The sequence below is a fragment of the Saccostrea cucullata genome, unplaced genomic scaffold (assembly GCF_032062105.1).
Source record: "Saccostrea cucullata isolate Sc308-1 unplaced genomic scaffold, CSIRO_AGI_Scuc_v1 ctg5626, whole genome shotgun sequence".
Taxonomy (NCBI): domain Eukaryota; kingdom Metazoa; phylum Mollusca; class Bivalvia; order Ostreida; family Ostreidae; genus Saccostrea; species Saccostrea cuccullata.
The window spans coordinates 66,089-85,861 of NW_026939535.1; the positions used below are offsets into that span (position 1 = coordinate 66,089).

Here is a 19,773-nt window from a genome sequence, read left to right on the forward strand (position 1 = left end):
AAGATTTTGAAATTAAAAAAAAAATCTTGAATTCATGTATCATTTAGTCTTTATGTGTGTAATTTATCCTACAGTAAAAATATTAATAGTACCATGTTGAGCATTAAAACTGATTTCTTTGGTCAATCTTACAGATGGAAAGGGGAGAGTTTGAATCCGATCAGAGAAATACTGAAAATTTGAAGAACTGCTGTTCAGAAGAAAATGAGACAAGAGATGAAGAAAAACAAATCAATGCAAGTGTAAGTACTAAGCCTGGTTTATTTAACAGTAGGGAAGATTCAACAGATCAATTACAGAGGCAAACTGGGACACAAAGCGGGGATCAATTACAGAGGCAAACTGGGACACTAAGCGGGGATCAATTACAGAGGCAAACTGGGGCACAAAGCGGGGATAAAATTTTAAAGTGTGAATTATGTGGGAAGGCCTTCACTGCATTAAAAGAAATAAAAAGCTACCCGTGGACACAACCTGGTGAAGAACTTGACATTTGTGATGATTGTGAAAAAACTTTCAACCAATCAGGTGCCTTACACAAAAATAAGAGGACACATGCCTTGAATACACATAAATGTGATTTGTGTGAAAAACACTTCAAACGATTTTATACCTTGAAGATACATATAAGGATACATACAGGTTATAAACCTTATAAATGTGGTTTGTGTAAGAAAAATTTCATGGAATCGGCAGTTTTAAAAAAACACATGAAGACACATACAAGTGATAAACCTTATAAATGTGGTGTTTGTAAAAAGGCTTTCATAGAATTTACAGTTTTGAAGAGACACATGCGGACACATACAGGAAATAAACCTCATAAATGTGACGTTTGTGGAAAGTCTTTTTCTGAATCAAGCAACTTAAAGACCCACCTTATGATACATACAGGTGATAAACCTTATAAATGTGATGTGTGTGGAAAGACATTCCGCTGGTCATGTAAGTTACTAACACATATGAGGACACATACAGGTGATAAACCTTATAAATGTGATGTGTGTGGGAAGGCATTCACCCAGTCATCACGCTTACAGACTCACATGAGGACACATACTGGTGATAAACCTTTTCAATGTGAAGTATGTGAAAAGGCATTCATTCGAGTTGATAATTTACAGGAACACATGAGGACACATACAGGTGATAAATTGTATAAGTGCGATATATGTGGAAAGGCTTTCAACTGGGCAGGAAAACTACAGATACACATGAGGACACATCCTGGTGAAAAACTTTATAAATGTGACAAGTGTAGGAAGGCATTCAAGCTGTCTGAGGACTTACAGAAACACATGAAGAGACATACAAGTGATAAACCTTATTAATGTTATCTGTGTGCGAAAGGTCTTTCTCTGATGTTAATACTTTAAAAGACTATATGATGATACATACAGGTGAAAAACCTTACAAATGTAATGTATGTGGTCATGCATTCAGCAGAGTATATATAAAGAAACACTTATGGACACAATCAGGTGATAGCATAAAGTGTAGAAAATATGGGATGGCATAAAGTCTTTAAGAACGACATGAAGATGCACAAAAGTGATACATATGTCAATTTAAAGTTTCCTGAAATCAGGTTCATCAGACAATATATTGACAGAGAAAGATAACACATATTCAACTATTTTATGACATTAAAAACCTGAAAAAAGGAATTTTCTATGAACACTATTTTTATGCCCCCCTTCGATGAAGGGAGGGCATATTGCTTTGCTGCTGTCTGTTGGTATGTCGGTCCATTTAGTTTACGTTCATTTTCTTCACAATTACTGCACGTACTGAAATAAAATTTAGTATACAGGTATATCAGATAAATATTTAGGTCAAGTTCTGTTTTGGGTAAGATTGCACCATAATTGACAGAGTTATGCCCCTTGGACTTAAGAAAAATTCCAATTTTTTGCAGTTTCTGTTCATTTTCTTTACAACCATTGCACATACTAAAATGAAATTTGGTATACAAGTATAGCATATGAATATCTAGAACAGGTTTTGTTTTGGGTATGATTGCACCATTTTTGACAGAGTTATGCCCCTTGGACTTACAAAAAATCCTATTATTTGCAGTTTCTATTCATTTTCTTTGAAGAGGTTGCACATATTGAAATGGAATTTAGTATACAGATTATTCAGATGAATATCTAAGTCAAGTTCTGTTTTTGGTATGATGGCAGCATAATTGACAAAATTATGCCCCTTGGACTTGCAAAAATTCCTATTATTTGCAAATTCCGTTCATTTTCTTTGAAAAGGTTGCACATATTGAAATGGAATTTAGTATACAGATTAATCAGACGAATATATAGGCCAAGTTCTGTTTTGGGTACAATCGCACAATAATTGACAGTTTTGCCCCTTGGACTTACAAAAATTCCAATTTTTTGCAGTTTCCATTCATTTTGTTTAGAGAGGTTGCACATATTGAAATGGAATTTAGTATACAGATTAGTCAGATAAATATCTAGGTCAAGTTCGGTTTTGGGTATGATCACACCATTTTTGACATAGTTATGCCCCTTGGACTTAGAAAAATTCCAATTTGTTGGGGAGGGGGGCATAAATTTTTTACAAACATCTCTTAGACTAGTTAATATGGTATCAAAGGTACAATTGAAATAAATGATGCATGGTAAGGTATACATCCCAGCACTACTGGACGAAAAAAGTGCTGAGAATCCCAAATTTTACTGATAATGTTTGATAATTACTGATACGGTGCTGTTCTTGCTGATAATTACTGATATTTACTGTTATTCTTACTGTTGTTGCTGATAATTTTAGTTGTTGCTGATAAATACTGATAATTACTGTCGTCTTTTACTGTGGAGTCTGATAAATACTGATAAATACTGTTGAGGTACTGTCGTTGCTGAGAATTGCTGATAATTACTGTTGAGGTACTGTCGATGCTGAGATTTACTGATAATTACTGTGGTCATTGTTTTTAACCTGGTAATTGGTTTTAAATAAAACAGAGGGCTATAAAAACCTTCAATTATTACTCTCTTTTACTTGAATTATCATGACAAAATTTTCATATTTCTTTAAATGTTCTGCTTGTGACAAATTACATGACTGCATGTATGTATGTATGCTGATCTCAATTTCTACATTACGTTTGTGAAAATTTTGACAATAATCAAATGAATTATTAATAGAATGAATATATAGAAATAGAATTAATAAAAAAAATTAACTGCAGAAAAAAAAATGGAATTTTACTTTTGCATAAGATCTTCTTGAAAAATAAACTGTAAATAAAAAGAAAATAATGCCATCTTAAAAAAGATCCATCGCCGCCTTTCCGACTCCAAGAAAATTTTGTAGGGAGATCGGTGATATTTTTTTTTTCAATAATAAGAAAAAAAGTTCTTAATGGATGGAAAAAAAATCGGGATAAAAAAAGTTTCCTGCAGGTAAGAAAAGTTGGATTTGTTCCGTTTCCACTTGGTCAACTGGTCGAGTTTGGACAACATTTTGTTTTTGAAGGCCTTTTTTCTCGAAAACAATTATATTTATCTTGTTAAATGTTCATTTTTCTGGTCTCTTTTTGTCGAAATATTTGAAAATTTGCTCAAAAATTAGAAATTTTATCCCTTTTAAAAAATAACTAAGAGGTGAAAACAGGTTTGAATATGTTCAATCTGTGGGCACTGATTTTAATTAATAATTTATTTATTTATTCATTTATTTGAATGTTATGTAGACATTTGTAGATCGTCCAAGAATTAAACTCCTCCACATGTACATATGTACAAGTGCACACCGTATGTGCCACCGGCAAATGGGGCGAGCTGATTAAAAATTAGAGGTTAAGTATCCCTAGTGCAAAGGTACATGTGTTTAGTTTGTCTCTTAAAATTTAAATACAAAATCATTTTTTATTTAATCAGTTTTGAAATCTCATTAATTTTTTTTTGTTTGATTTTATGGAATGGGAAATAAGAACTGAAGTGAGACTTAATTTAATATGTTACTATTAGTATATGATCAAATTGATCGATTTAAATTTTGCATGGTAAAAAGTTGAAAGGAAAACACCTTTAAATTGATTTCAATTGATAAGAAATCGGTGATCGACCTGTGATGGTTTGTTCCCATCTCTTTCCGACCATTTCACAGTTAAGGCGAAATGGGAACACACCCCTGTGATTTGGCTGTATTGTGTACATGTCTTTAGTCCCGGGGTAGAACGGGGTACAACTTGTATATTCCATGCAAATTGTAGTGGTCAGCGTAACAATGGGCACTAATTACCTATTGTTCTTCGTCTGCGGCTATCGGTGTTATCAATAAACAAACTACCTACACTGTACATGTACTCGCTACTTTGGAACAATCTTAAAGTTTATGGTCGCACGAAAAAAAAATTCCGTAATATTGAATTTGATGACGAATAAAATTGATAGAAAATATATTTAGAATAGAACACTTTGGTACTATAATAAAAAAAAAATATAAATAAATGTACATGTACATCATGTACGTTGTACAGACTTATTTTAATTATTATTTCAATTCTCAAAGATCTATCTTTCTTCAGTATTTAATTTCATTTTTTAGTTTTACGCATATTTCTTCAATCAATCAATCAATCATTTATTTGAATCTTTTTACCATTTTACATTAGTATACATAGACCACAAAAACATATAAAATGTGGTGATTTTATACATAACAGTAGGTCTAAAAGGCATGCGTGAATAAGAAACTAAACAAAAAAATTTTTGTAGGTTGCTATAAATGCGAAGTAAGGGAATATAGACCGGGGAGTATATTTTGTTTATCAGATAAAAGAATATCCCGGGGGAGGTGGTCGCATGTATTTTCAATTCTGAATCTCTGCTAACGATGGTTTCGGACCGGTAAATACGTAGACGAGAAATTGACTTCACTTTTTAATAAAAAAAAAAGTGTGCAAAATATACAATCATATAGATATAAAGAGAAAGATTGTTTAGTGAAGCACTTTTTTGAAATAATATTAGCATTAATTGTTCACAATTCAGATGCAGGGAAACTCCACTTCGCTTAATCTGAGAAAAAAAAACCTTAATAAATGTTTGGATTTTGAATGTCAGAAACATGACGTTGTGTATCGCACTCATGAATAAATGTTATAATTACTTCAGTTCTGAATTTTGTATGGTTCATTGCAATTGATTCTCTAAAATAATTTTATTCATGCATATAAAAAATTCGATAAGTATAATATCATAACTTGCATGACTTTTAAAACACACAACTAAAGAACAGACCTTGCCCTATCGGCTATCACTTAATTGTAAACGGTATTTCACCAACTCCTTTTTGTGCTACAATCAAGTAAAATCATATAAATAAGCACCAAGTCTGTACTGTTCGTTTATACAAAGGTCTCAGACAAAAATGGAATTTAATAAAAAAATGATAATCTCTGCACAAAATTCTAATTATACAAAAACGCAAGCCGTAACGATATCCCTATGGCAGAATGTACTAATAATTGATCCGATTCTAAAACGAAAGTAGAACTTTTACACGTGGTTGACATGTATGTTCCAGAACAACAAGCACAAAGTTTGCATTAATGGAAAAAGTTTATTCAAGTTATGATTTATTAGGGCCCCGCAAGGATTTGCGGGTGCCCTATAGTAATCACTCTGTCTGTCCGTCTGTCTGTCTTCCGTCCACAAATTTTCTGTTTTTTTCCTAATAACTTTTTTTATAGTTGCCCAATCAAGTTCAAATTTGGTATGGTAGTTCAGTATGCAGAAATACATATTTTGATGCTAAGTTTGGTTCTCGATGTCTTCTGGTTTGGAGCTGGGGTGGTGGGGTAGATTCCTTAACTATGCATAAGAATGAATGGGCAACTTTTTTTTTATGGTTGCCCAATCAAGTTCAAATTTGGTATGGTAGTTCAGTAGGCAGAAATACATATATTGATGCTAAGTTTGGTTCTCTGTGTCCCCTGGTTTGGAGCTGGGGTGGTGGGGTAGATTCCTTAACTTTAGAATGCATTGGCAAAGAGAGATAACTGCTGAAGATGTTCCCATTGTAAAATGAATGCTGGCTATGAGTCTCTTGGGATTAATTAGGTTTCCTCCTGAAGAAAATCCAGAGCATTATCTTTATCTGTCAGATAGAGATGAATTACCACCTCTGTCTGCAAATGAAGTTTGTTTTGAAGTTAAGTCAATTTGGAATGCTATGAACACTGTGAAATGTGGATTTATATATAAATTTTTATAATTTATTTTTGTTTAATATAGTTATGATTTCATTGAATTCTAAAAACAAGAGATAGATTAAAGAAGATTTTTTTGAATTACTTTTTTCACTTTATGTTAATTAATTTTTAAGGTAGTTTTATAAAAACCCCATTCTATCATTAATACTGAAAAAGTTCTTATTGTAACTTTAGAAGAAAATGATGAGAGAGGCACAATTAATCCTTTGGGATCAATTATCTAGCCTGTTGCAGAAAATTTAGTAGGCTTTTCTTTATCTTTAAGATTAATGAAAACAAGCCTTCATGATATTTGCATTCATTGAAGGCTGGCATTCTATACAACACAAGCTTCATAATTGTTTAATACATTCAATGTTAAATTGTTCTTTACTGCCTAATGTAAATACAAGGATATTATTTTCAGGTTTTTGAATATTCAGGAATTATCTTGAAATTTTAAGAATACAGTTGCTGTTGCTTATTCTTCGTACATTTTTTAATTATTCCGTTATCTGCACCCTTTTAATTCTACCCCATGGCGGGGCCCTTGCTGACTGGTCAGTTTTCTAGATTTATCTTGTTTTTTAACTGACTGACCGCATATAACATGTTTAAGGATTGGCGCCATATGCCCATAGACTTAAAACTGTATACAATGAAAAAAGAATTAGCCTAAAGAAAGACGTGTATTTCATTGACTGAAAATCTCACTGCATAAGATTTATGTCATGTAGTATACAATACTTAAGCCTTAACAAATAATTTAAAGAGAGAGAGAGAGAGAGAGAGAGAGAGAGAGAGAGAGAAGAGTGAAAGAGAGAGAGAGAGCTAGAAAGCGACACAATGATATATCGCAGGGAGAACATCGGAGAACTAGAGCGCGATGTCTACATAATACATAAAAAAAATAATTAAAGATGCTTCAATTTAATTATTTAACCCTGTCACATTCTTCTCTAAAATAACAAAGTGTACGCTTCAAGACTACTGTCTTGTTAAATTGAGAGCTTAATTTAAAAGTAAATGGAAAAGGGGGGGGGGATGTTTTCAACTTAATGTGTTCATGCATTTTCAGTTCTCCACACGGTAAAATAAATTGATATTTACAACCATTGAGTGTATTGAAGTATTGAAGATACCCACAAAAAACTTTTGATGACAGTACACATACATGTGAGAAAAAATATGAGATGAGATTTTTTTAACCTTTATGAACAAAAATTAAACTTTTTAAAAAAGTATTTGGGAAGAAAAACCACTGCAAATACAACAGAATAATTTTCCTCAGATAATGTCATCTACGTGTAAGGAGAAATTTAAAGAAAAAACATAAACATTTATGAAAGCTTATGTTATCATTGTGGTCTAAAAATAATTATGATGAAATTAATAGCTGTAAACTGAAAACAAATTAATAAAATGTGACTTTTTTATTTAGAATAAATTTTGTAATTGACTGTAATGAATTTGATAAAATACTTTAAAAAAAAAAAAAAACAAATAATCATTTCTCAGGCTATTTTCATCCATTCCCAGGTTAAAAACAATGACCACAGTAATTATCAGTAAATCTCAGCATCGACAGTACCTCAACAGTAATAATCAGCAATTCTCAGCAGCGACAGTACCTCAACAGTATTTATCAGTATTTATCAGACTCCACAGTAAAAGACGACAGTAATTATCAGTATTTATCAGCAACAACTAAAATTATCAGCAACAACAGTAATAATAACAGTAAATATCAATAATTATCAGCAAGAACAGCACCGTATCAGTAATTATCAAACATTATCAGTAAAATTTGGGATTCACAGCACTTTTTTCGTCCAGTAGTGCAGATACTCATTTGATGAGTATATGGTCAATTTGATCACCCAAATTACTACATGTATAAAGGAAGTAACTCTACCACTTGAAATATAATTCAAGAAAACTTTTTTCTGGTGATGTCCAAAATCTGTACAATATAATTGATATATTTGGTTAATTTGATTGATGATACTTATAAACATAAATAAAGAAATGAATAGATAAAAGGTATAAGTTTCATAATATTATATTTCTGAATGCTGAATTTTATTTTTATTTTTATACCTCTTATTTTTTGATTTAATTAAACACAAAGACTTTTATGTGTTTGATTCCCAAAATAAAATTGTATGTTCGATTGTTAATTTTTTTAAAGCTCAACTGAATCAAATTGTCCTTTTGTCTGTCGCTGTCATCATTGTTTGCGTCATTGTCATGTGCACATTTTCATATTCTCCTCGAAAACTACAGGGCCCATTTCAACCAAATTTGCCACAGATTATCCCTACATGAAGGGGATTCAATGGTTCAATTGAAGGAACAGACCTTCCAAGGGGAGTTAATAATTCATGCATTTAATATTTAATTTGTTCCAATCATGATCCCTTGGGAACTATCCGGTAGGGAGGGGTCCCAATGGGGAATTTTTTTTTGGCCATGAATTTCAACCAAGTTTTTGAAATTTAAAAAAAATTCCTGAACGCATGTATAATTTAGTCTTTGTGTGTTATTTATCCTACAGTGAAAATTGTGCCGTGTTGAGCATTAAAACTGATTTTTGGTCAATGTTGCAGAAGGAAAGGGGGCAGTTTGAATCCAGTCGGGGAAATACTGAAAATTTGAAGAGCTGCTGTTCAGAAGAAAATGAGATAAGAGATGAAGAAAAACAAATCAATGCAAGTGTAAGTACTAAGCCTGGTTTATTTAACAGTAAAGAAGATTCCACTCACTCAGATCAATTACAGAGGCAAACTGGGGCACAGAACGGGGATAAAATTTCGAAATGTGAATTTTGTGGGAAGGCTTTCAGTGTATCTCTGTTTCTGACACAAACTGGTGAAGATCCTGATATCTGTGATGATTGTGAAAAGACATTTAACCAATCAGGCACCTTACACAATAATAAGAAGACACATACTGGTAATATACGCTATAAATGTGATGTGTGTGAAAAACCCTTTGAACGATTTTATTCTTTGAAGATACATATAAGGATACACACAGGTTATGAACCTTATAAATGTGGTGAGTGTGGGAAAACTTTTATGGTATTTACAGTTTTAAAGAGGCACATGAAGACGCATACGGGAAATAAGCTTCATCAATGCGATGCCTGTGGAAAGTCATTTTTTGAATCAAACAACTTAAAGAGCCACCTTATGACACATACAGGTGATAAACCTTATAAATGTGATGTGTGTGGAAAGGCATTCAGTCGGTCACCTGACTTGAAGAGACACATGAGGATACATACTGGTGATAAACCTTTCAAATGTGATGTATGTCAGAAGGCATTCACCCTGTCGCAGACCTTACAGAATCACATGAGGACACATACTGGTGATAAACCTTTCAAATGTGATATATGTCAGAAGGCATTCATCCAGTCACCAAACTTACAGAGTCACATGAGGACACATACTGGTGATAAACCTTTCAAATGTGATGTATGTCAGAAGGCATTCACCCAGATACAACACTTACAGAATCACATGAGGACACACACTGGTGATAAACCTTTCAAGTGTGATGTATGTCAGAAGGCATTCACCCAGTCACACCACTTTCAGAAACACATGAGGACACATACTGGTGATAAACCTTACAAATGTGAAATATGTGAGAAGGCATTCATCCAGAAACAATACCTACAGAGCCACATGAAGACACATACTGGTGATAGGCCTTATGTTAAGTCTGTGAAAAGGCGTTTCACCGAATAGATAATTTACAGGAACACAGGTTTGAGGAGGACACATGCTGGTATAAATCTTATAAATGTGATCTATGTGGATAGGTATTCAACAGTGCAGGAAAACTACAGATACACATTAGAACACATACTGGTGAAAAAACCTTATAATAAATGCGAAGTGTTGGAAGGCATTCAAGAGGTCCAATGACTTACAGAATCACATAAGGAGACATATAGGTCATAAACCTTATATTAAAATGCGATGTTAATACTTGAAAGGACCCTATAACAATAGAGACAGTTGAAAAACCTTACAAATGTGATGTGTGTGGACATTCATTCAGTGGATCATATAGATAAAAGAAACACATGAAGACACGTACAGGTGATATCATATACACATGATATGGTGTAGAAAATGTAGGATGGAATAAAGTATTTCAGAACGACATTAAGGTACACAACAGTGATACATATGTCAATTTGAAGTTTCCCGAAATCAGGTTCATCAGACAATATATTGACAGAGAAAGATAACACATATTCAACTATTTTATGACATTAAAAACCTGAAAAAAGGAATTTTCTATGAACATTATTTTTACGCCCCCTTCGATGAAGGGAGGGCATGTTGCTTTGCTGCTGTCTGTGGGTATGTCAGTCCATTTAGTTTACGTTCATTTTCTTCACAATTGCTGCACGTACTGAAATAAAATTTAGTATACAGGTATATCAGATAAATATTTAGGTCAAGTTCTGTTTTGGGTAAGATTGCACCATAATTGACAGAGTTATGCCCCTTGGACTTGGAAAAATTCCAATTTTTTGCAGTTTCTGTTCATTTTCTTTACAACCATTGCACATACTAAAATGAAATTTGGTATACAAGTATAGCATATGAATATCTAGATCAGGTTTTGTTTTGGGTATGATCGCACCATTTTTGACAGAGTTATGCCCCTTGGACTTACAAAAAATCCTATTATTTGCAGTTTCTATTCATTTTCTTTGAAGAGGTTGCACATATTGAAATGAATTTAGTATACAGATTATTCAGATGAATATCTAAGTCAAGTTCTATTTTTGGTATGATGGCATCATAATTGACAAAATTATGCCCCTTGGACTTGCAAAAATTCCTATTATTTGCAAATTCCGTTCATTTTCTTTGAAGAGATTGCACATATTGAAATGGAATTTAGTATACAGATTAATCAGACGAATATATAGGCCAAGTTCTGTTTTTGGTACAATCGCACAATAATTGACAGTTTTGCCCCTTGGACTTACAAAAATTCCAATTTTTTGCAGTTTCCATTCATTTTGTTTAGAGAGGTTGCACATATTGAAATAGAATTTAGTATACAGATTAGTCAGATAAATATCTAGGTTTTGGGTATGATCACAGCATTTTTTACAGAGTTATGCCCCTTGGACTTAGAAAAATTCCAATTTGTTGGGGAGGGGGGCATAAGTGTTTTACAAACATCTCTTGTTAATATGGTATCAAATGTACAATTGAAATAAATGATGCATAAATTATACATCCCATATACTCATTTGATGAGTATATGGTCAATTTGATCACCCAAATTACTACATATATAAAGGAAGTAACTCCACCATTTCAAATATAATTCAAGAAAACTTGATATTTTTCTGGTGATGTCCAAATCTGTACAATATAATTGATATATTTGGTTAATTTGATTGATGATACTAATTAACATAAATGAAGAAATGAATAAATAAAAGATGTAAATTTCATAATACAAGTATTTCTGAATGCTGAATTTTATTATTATTTTTGTTTTTATACCTCTTATTTTTTGGTTGAATTAAACACAAAGACTTTTATGTCTTTGAGTCCCAAAATAAAAATTGTATGTTCGATTGTTATTTTTTTAAAGCTCAACTGAATCAAATGTGTCCTTTTGTCTGTCGCTGTCATCATTGTTTGCGTCATTGTCGTGTGCACATTTTCATATTCTCCTCGAAAACTACAGGGCCCATTTCAACCAAATTTGCCACAGATTATCCCTACATGAAGGGGATTTAATTGTTCAGTTGAAGGAACAGACCTTCTTCCAAGGGGAGATAATAATTCATGCATTTAATATTTAATTTGTTCCAATTATGATCCCTTGGTAACTACCCGATGGGGAGGGGTCCCAATGGGGATTTTTTTTTACAGTATCTTTCTAAAGAACAGGAAAGTTTTATGTTATGTTGATATGAATCCTCAAGTAGTGTAAAAATCAAGCCTGTTGGCCATGAATTTCAACCAAGTTTTTGAAATTAAAAAAAATCCTGAATGCATGTATAATTTAATCTTTGTGTGTTATTTATCCTACAGTGAAAATAGTGCCGTGTAGAGCACTAAAACTGATTTTTGGTCAATGTTGCAGAAGGAAAAGGGGAAGTTTGAATCCAATCAGAGAAATACTGAAAATTTGAAGAGCTGCTGTTCAGAAGAAAATGAGACAAGAGATGAAGAAAAACAAATCAATGCAAGTGTAAGTTCTCAGCCTGGTTTATTTAACAGTAAGGAAGATTTCACTCACTCAGATCAATTACAAAGGCAAACGGGGGCACAGAACGGGAATAAAATTTCGAAATGTGAATTTTGTGGGAAGGCCTTCGGTGTATCTCTGTTTCGGACACAAACTGGTGAAGATCCTGATATCTGTGATGATTGTGAAAAGACATTTAACCAATCAGGCACCTTGCACAATGATAAGAGGACACATACTGGTAATATACGCTATAAATGTGATGTGTGTGAAAAACCCTTCGAACGATTTTATTCTTTGAAGATACATATAAGGATACACACAGGTTATGAACCTTATAAATGTGGTGTGTGTGGAAAAACTTTTATGGTATTTACAGTTTTAAAGAGGCACATGAAGACGCATACAGGAAATAAACCTCATCAATGCGATGCCTGTGGAAAGTCATTTTCTGAATCAAATAACTTAAAGGCCCATCTTATGACACATACAGGTGCTAAACCTTATAAATGTGATGTGTGTGGAAAGGCATTCAGTCGGTCACCTGACTTGAAGAGACACATGAGGATACATACTGGTGATAAACCTTTCAAATGTGATGTATGTCAGAAGGCATTCACCCAAACACAACACTTACAGAGTCACATGAGGACACATACTGGTGATAAACCTTTCAAATGTGATATATGTGAGAAGGCATTCACCCAGTCACAATGCTTGCAGAGTCACATGAGGACACATACAGGTGATAAACCTTTTAAATGTGATATATGTCAGAAGGCATTCATCCAGTCTCCGAACTTACAGAGTCACATGAGGACACATACTGGTGATAAACCTTTCAAATGTGATGTATGTCAGAAGGCATTCACCCAGATACAACACTTACAGAATCACATGAGGACACATACTGGTGATAAACCTTTCAAATGTGATGTATGTCAGAAGGCATTCACCCAGTCACACTACTTACAGAAACACATGAGGACACATACTGGTGATAAACCTTTCAAATGTGAAATATGTGAGAAGGCATTCACCCAGAAACAGTACTTACAGAGCCATATGAAGACACATACTGGTGATAGGCCTTATGTTAAGTCTGTGAAAAGGCGTTTCACCGATTAGATAATTTACATGAACACAGGTTTGAGGAAGACGCATACTGGTGATAACCGTATAAACCTTATAAAGGTGATCTATGTGGATAGGCATTCAACTGTGCAGGAAAATTACAGATACACATTAGAACACATACCGGTGAAAAACCTTATAAATGCGAAGTGTTGGAAGGCATTCAAGAGGTCCAAGGACTTACAGAATCACATAAGGAGACATATAGGTCATAAACCTTATATTAAAATGCGATGTTAATTCTTGAAAGGACCATATAACGATAGATATAGGTGAAAAACCTTACAAATGTGATGTATGTGGACATGCATTCAGTGGATCATATAGATAAAAGAAACACATGATTGACATGAAGACACATACAGGTGATCGTCATATACACATTATATAGTGTAGAAAATAAAGGATGGAATAAAGTATTTCAGAACAACATTAAGATACACAACAGTGATACATATGTCAATTTGAAGTTTCCCAAATTAGGTTCATCAGACAATATATTGACAGAGAAAGATAACACATATTTTCATTATTTTATGAAATTAAAACACCCTTAAAAAGGGATTTTCTATGATATGGTATCAAACAAGAAGGCTTATACAAGCTATCCCTGCTGCCCAATCCATTTATGCATGCATTACATAATAAAATGATGTTCAAATCAAATCAAACGTACAATTGACCAAAAATGATGCATGGAAAGGTAAACACACCACATAGTCATATACTCATTTGATAGGTATGGCTATATACTAGTAGTTTCTAAAAATAGCATTTCCCGCCAAATTACTATACATGTATGTACATGATGTATAAGTAGCTCAAGCATATCAAATACCGTATAAGTAGAATTTTTAGCGAGGATTTAATTTTGGCATTATTAGCGAGGGTGCTGACATCGCTAAAATTGAATATCGCTAAAAATGAATTGCATATTGTTTGAAATAGCTTCTTTAGGAAGCGTTTTAAAATCGCTAAAATTACTTCTCGTTAAAAATAAAATACCAGATTTTAGGTAGAAATCGTTAAATTTGCATCTCGCAAAAATTTCCACTTGTACGGTATATTACAAGAAAACTTAATTTTTTCCCGTTGATGTCCAAAATCTGTACAATATAATTGATATGGTAAAATTTGATTGTTGATACTAATAAAATTATTTATTTATTATGAAGAAATGAATAAATTTTAAAATACATGCTGAATTTTATTTTTAAATTCTTTTTTATCACCTTTAATTTATTTGGTTGAATTTAACACAAAGACTTTATCATGTTTATGTTATTGATTCCCAGAATAAAATTGTATGTTTGATTGTTTTTTTTGTAAAGCTCACCTGAACCAAAGGCTCAAGTGAGTTTTTAGGTCACCTGAGTCACTCAGGTGACCTATTGCTCTCTGTTTTCGTCCGTCGTCGTACGTCGTTTGTCGTCAATCGGTCATAAACTTTTGAACATTTTCAGCTTCTCCTCTGGAACGACTGGAACGGCTGAGCTAATTTCAACCAAATTTGGTATACAGCATCTATGGGTGAATGGGAACAAAAATTGTGAAATTCCTGGCCCTTACCCCCCTGGGGCCTGAGGGGTGGGGCCAAAACCACCAAAATTAATACAATCTTTAAAAATCTTCTACTTTACTCCTGGACATCAAGCAGTCAAACTGTTGGCATGATGATAATCAGCATTGAGTCCTCTACCAAAATTGTAAAATTCATGGCCCCAGGGTCAGGGGTTCTTGGGTACTATGGTGGGGCTATATAGATCATATAGTAAAAGTGCATTATCTCTTTGAAAATCTTCTTCACTGCTCCTGGGTATTAGATAAACTTACTAAATACATAGTTATGATAAGCAAGATTGCCTCTTTCAAAATTGTGAATTTTATGGCTTAAGGGTCAGGGGTTCTGGTGTTAGGGTGGGTCTCTATTGATTATATATTGAAAACATGTTGAAAATACATTAATTCTTTGAAAATCTTCTTCTCTGCTTCTGGTCATTAAATAAACTAACTAAGCACATAGTTATGATAAGCAAGAATATCGCTTTAAAAATTGTGAAGTTTATGACCCCAGGGTCAGGGTTCTGGTGTTAGGATGGGGCTCTATTGATTATATATTGAAAATACATTAATTCTCTGAAAATCTTCTCTGCTCCTGGGTATTAGATAAACTAAGTACATAGTTATGATGGGCAAGAATGCCTCTTACAAAATTGTGAATTTTATGGCCCCAGGGTCAAGGGTTCTTGTGATAGGGCGGGGCTCTACTGCTTATAAATAGTGAAATTATGTTAAATCTAAGTGTATAGTTATGATGAGTAATGATTCCTTTTTCAAAATTTTGAATGCCATGGTGTCTAGTTTAAAAACATAAACCAAACTTAATCATCGGAAAGTTGTTGCTTAGGTGACCTATACGGCCCATGGGCCTCTTATTCTGATCAAAATTTGTCAATTGTCTGTCCCTGTCGCTGTTGTTTGCGTCATTGTCGTTTGCACACTTTCATAATCTCCTAAAAAATTACAGGGCCCATTTCCACCAAAATTACCACAGAGTATCCTTAGGTGAAGGAGGTTTCATTTGTTCAAATGAAGGACCAGACCTTCTTCCAAGGGGAGATAATTCATGCATTGAAGATTTTTTTTTTCCAATCATGACCCTGTTTTTCTTACAAAGTATCTTTCTAAAGTTCAGGAAAAATCTGTTATGTTGATATAAATCCTCAAGTAGTATAAAATTCAAGCCCCCCTCCCCCTTTCAGTAAATTTTTGAATACTGACACCCCTACTAATGTGTTCGGAACCTTTTATTTTTCGATGTTCTGCATATTATAAAACCCGGTGAGTTCAGAGTAGCTCTGGCAGTGGCCCTGGCGAGGGTTAGCGAGACTTCAGCGAGATGGGCTAAATTATTCACGGAAATGTGGCTAGGAAGTGACTAGCACGTGGAGGCATGGTAAACAGAAAAGTTATATTGCTTTTCAGTTTTCACCACCCTAGAATCAGCTGATAATGTCTGTAGAAATGTACTTCAATCAATCAATCTCTTTTACATTCATTCAAACTTAAACAAGTTTTTTATAATACAATTTTCTACAGTCATGAATTAAAATTTCTTTTTGGACAAATAATTTTGCATGGGAACCGGGACTATATTTTTTGGCGTCAGATTAGCAAATGAGGCACCAGCATGATTTTAACTGACCAATCAGCTGAATGAGTGTTGCATTATGGGTTACTACGAATACTAAAAGAATTTTACGTTTGAAAAAAGGAAAACCTGATGGTAATGAAAAGCTTTCTTAAAAATATTATTTTCATGCTCATAATGACAAACAATTCATTTGTTAAATAAACGGCGGAAGTCTAGGTTTCTGAAAGTCATACTCCAAAAGCGATTTTCGTCTGTATTAATTCCTTTGTTGTACTATCGGTGAATACAATTGCCAGGTGAATTCCCTGGCCGAGCACGTGATCACTAACATGTACAAAGTTTTGTCCATTTAAATGCATAAGAGATGGTGCTTGTTTTCCTTACCCTTGAAGCGCTGTTGTTCTGATTAAGACGCAAACTACATTTTATTAAACTTTTTTTCCATTTTACAACAAATTAAAAACGCCCGTAACATCTTTCATAGTTTCTTATCTTTGTATTTTGTTCGCAAGAATATTTTTTTTTATTTTGCAGTCCATTAACATGACCTGAACTACGTGTTCGAAGTAAAATGTAAACATCTATTTGGCGTAAACGTTGCTATTCATTCAACGATTGGTCAATTCCTCGTGGTAAGATCCTCTGCGCATTTATAACAATAGCCATATAAGGCAAACAAAGGTTTGTCAGTGTAGATGATTTATATGCAGAATATTTACCAGCGAATCGGTCACTAGTGAGTTCTAATTTTCGCCGAAAGTATGTAAGGTATATTGTTATTTTAAAACCCCCTCTTTCAGCCACACCTTTTCTGTTGAAAATCATGAAAGTCTTTAAGAAAGGTCTGATAACATTTATTACAGGACATGTTTCTAACAGAAACAGGCTATAGCAATGTCATGTTTACTGCCAATTTTATTTATAAAACCGGTTCTACCCTATAACCTTTGAATAGGTCAACCTAAACCACGTGTCTTGAATTTAAATCACAATAACATTAGTAGGGGTGACTGAGCTGATTTGTGCTTTTTCCTATAGCCGATGTGTACAGGTGAGCAATGTGGCTCATGGGCCTCTTGTTGCATTTAATTTCCTCAGAGAAATACGTCAAGAAGTAATATTTACATTTGCTGATGGTTTTCTAGTAAGCCAGCTGTGAATTGGATTTTAATTCCATTTTCGTGCATACTCAAGCGTAGAAATGTACACGGAGAATCGTGTAAATGTGACATCACAATGAGTCTACAGTGACGATAGTTAAAGTAAATAAAACGATTTATTATACCTCTACTGTAATTACTCTATATAAAATTTCTCCAAGAAGATACTATTTCCCTCATCTGAGGACTACTCCCTGGAAAATCAGAGCTACTCTCTGGGACTACTCCCTCATGAATATTTATTAGTAATTTTAATTAATCAAAGTGTTCAGTGGGTTGAGCGTTCAAGGAATCTCGAGTCTGTGACGTCATGTTATTAGCACTGTAACTATGACATCAAAAGAATTCGACATGCAATATCCAATTCATACTTGATTTCCAGTAGAAAAAGGACAACGATAATTTTTCGAAATGTTTGTGAAACTACTTTTCAAAAATATTTTTACATGTTCTCGGACACAATGCATTAGTTATTTTACAATCTTTTAAACTGCATGTATTTGTGATTATGCCTCTACTGTGTTTTAACTTTTTTTTAAATATCGGAAAATCTGGTTTAAAAAGTTAATGATCTCGCCCATGATTGTTTTGCTATTATAAAACAGTTGTGGAAAAGGAATGGGAACTTCCTCGGGAAATGGTTTCACCCTATAGAAACCATAAACCATAAGGAATGTTTTTCAGTTAAGTGTGAATTATTGGTGTTTGAATCACACAGACTTGCAAGTAGACTTACTTTTCATGAGGCACTAGCGTGTATCATGAAATATGCCTCAATTGAAAGCTATTTTTCTTATCACTATTGCAGAAAGAAAACACAGTGTTTGAAACCAATTCAAATATTCAAGAAGATGGTGAGAATTTAATGGACTTTTATTCAGATCAAAATCAAACAGGGAGAGTACATGTAAAAAGACAAATCCACACACATGTAAGTAATAAACCCGATAAATTAAACAATATGGAAGCTTCAAGTAGTTCAACTCGTTTAGATCACTCAAAGAGACACGTCGGGACACAAACCAGGGATAAAATTTTTAAGTGTGAATTATGTGGGAAGGCCTTCTCTGCATTAGTAGAAATAAAAAGCTACCCGTGGACACAAAGTGGTGATGAACCTGATATATGTGACGATTGTGAAAAGACTTTCAACCAATCAGGTACCTTACAGAAAAACAAGAGGACACATACTGGTAATATACGTTATAAATGCGATCTGTGTGAAAAATCCTTCCAACGGTACTATAACTTGAAGGTACATATAAGGATTCACACAGGTTATAAACCTTATAAATGTGATGTGTGTGGAAAAGCTTTCATAGAATTAGCAGTTTTAAGAAATCACATGGATAGACATACGGGTAAGGTAAAAAGACCTCATAAATGTGATACCTGTGGAAAGTCGTTTCCTGATTCAAGCACCTTAAAGGCCCACCTTATGATACATACAGGTGAGAAACCTTATAAATGTGACGTGTGTGGAAAAGCATTCAGACAGTCATGCATCTTAAAAGTTCACATGAGGATACACACAGGTGATAAACCTTATACCTGCGAGGTGTGCAGAAGGTCATTTAGTCACTCAGGGCACTTAACAATCCACATGAGGCTACATACAGGTGAAAAACCTTACAAATGTGATATTTGTGGAAAGGGTTATCGTGCCCGAGACCAGCTAAAGGAACATTTGTTGATACATACAAGTGACGAAGTTTTTCAATGCGATGTGTGTTTAAAGACATTCAGACATTCAAAACTTTTGAAGACACATATTAAGAGGCATAAAGATGACAGACCTCATAGATGTGATGTATGTGGAAAAGCTTTCATTTATCCAGGAGAATTACGAAGACACGTGA

At 33.7% G+C, this 19,773-nt stretch overlaps 1 protein-coding gene across 6 annotated transcripts in view; it reads left to right on the forward strand.

The window, feature by feature from the left end:
• LOC134253161 (zinc finger protein 501-like) overlaps positions 1-14,025 on the forward strand; it is a 40,641-nt gene extending 26,616 nt beyond the window's left edge. For 3 of the 6 annotated variants that reach the window (XM_062735671.1, XM_062735672.1, XM_062735673.1), the window contains 3 exons: positions 135-242; positions 8,833-8,940; positions 12,362-14,025. In XM_062735671.1, the coding sequence (XP_062591655.1) occupies positions 135-242; positions 8,833-8,940; positions 12,362-13,594 (1,449 nt within the window). In that variant the 3' untranslated portion in view covers positions 13,595-14,025. Of the gene's footprint in view, positions 1-134; positions 1,315-8,832; positions 8,956-12,361 lie in introns of those variants that run through there. The other 3 variants (XM_062735674.1, XM_062735675.1, XM_062735676.1) reach the window with 3 other exon arrangements.
• The last annotated feature ends 5,748 nt before the right edge of the window (positions 14,026-19,773 follow it).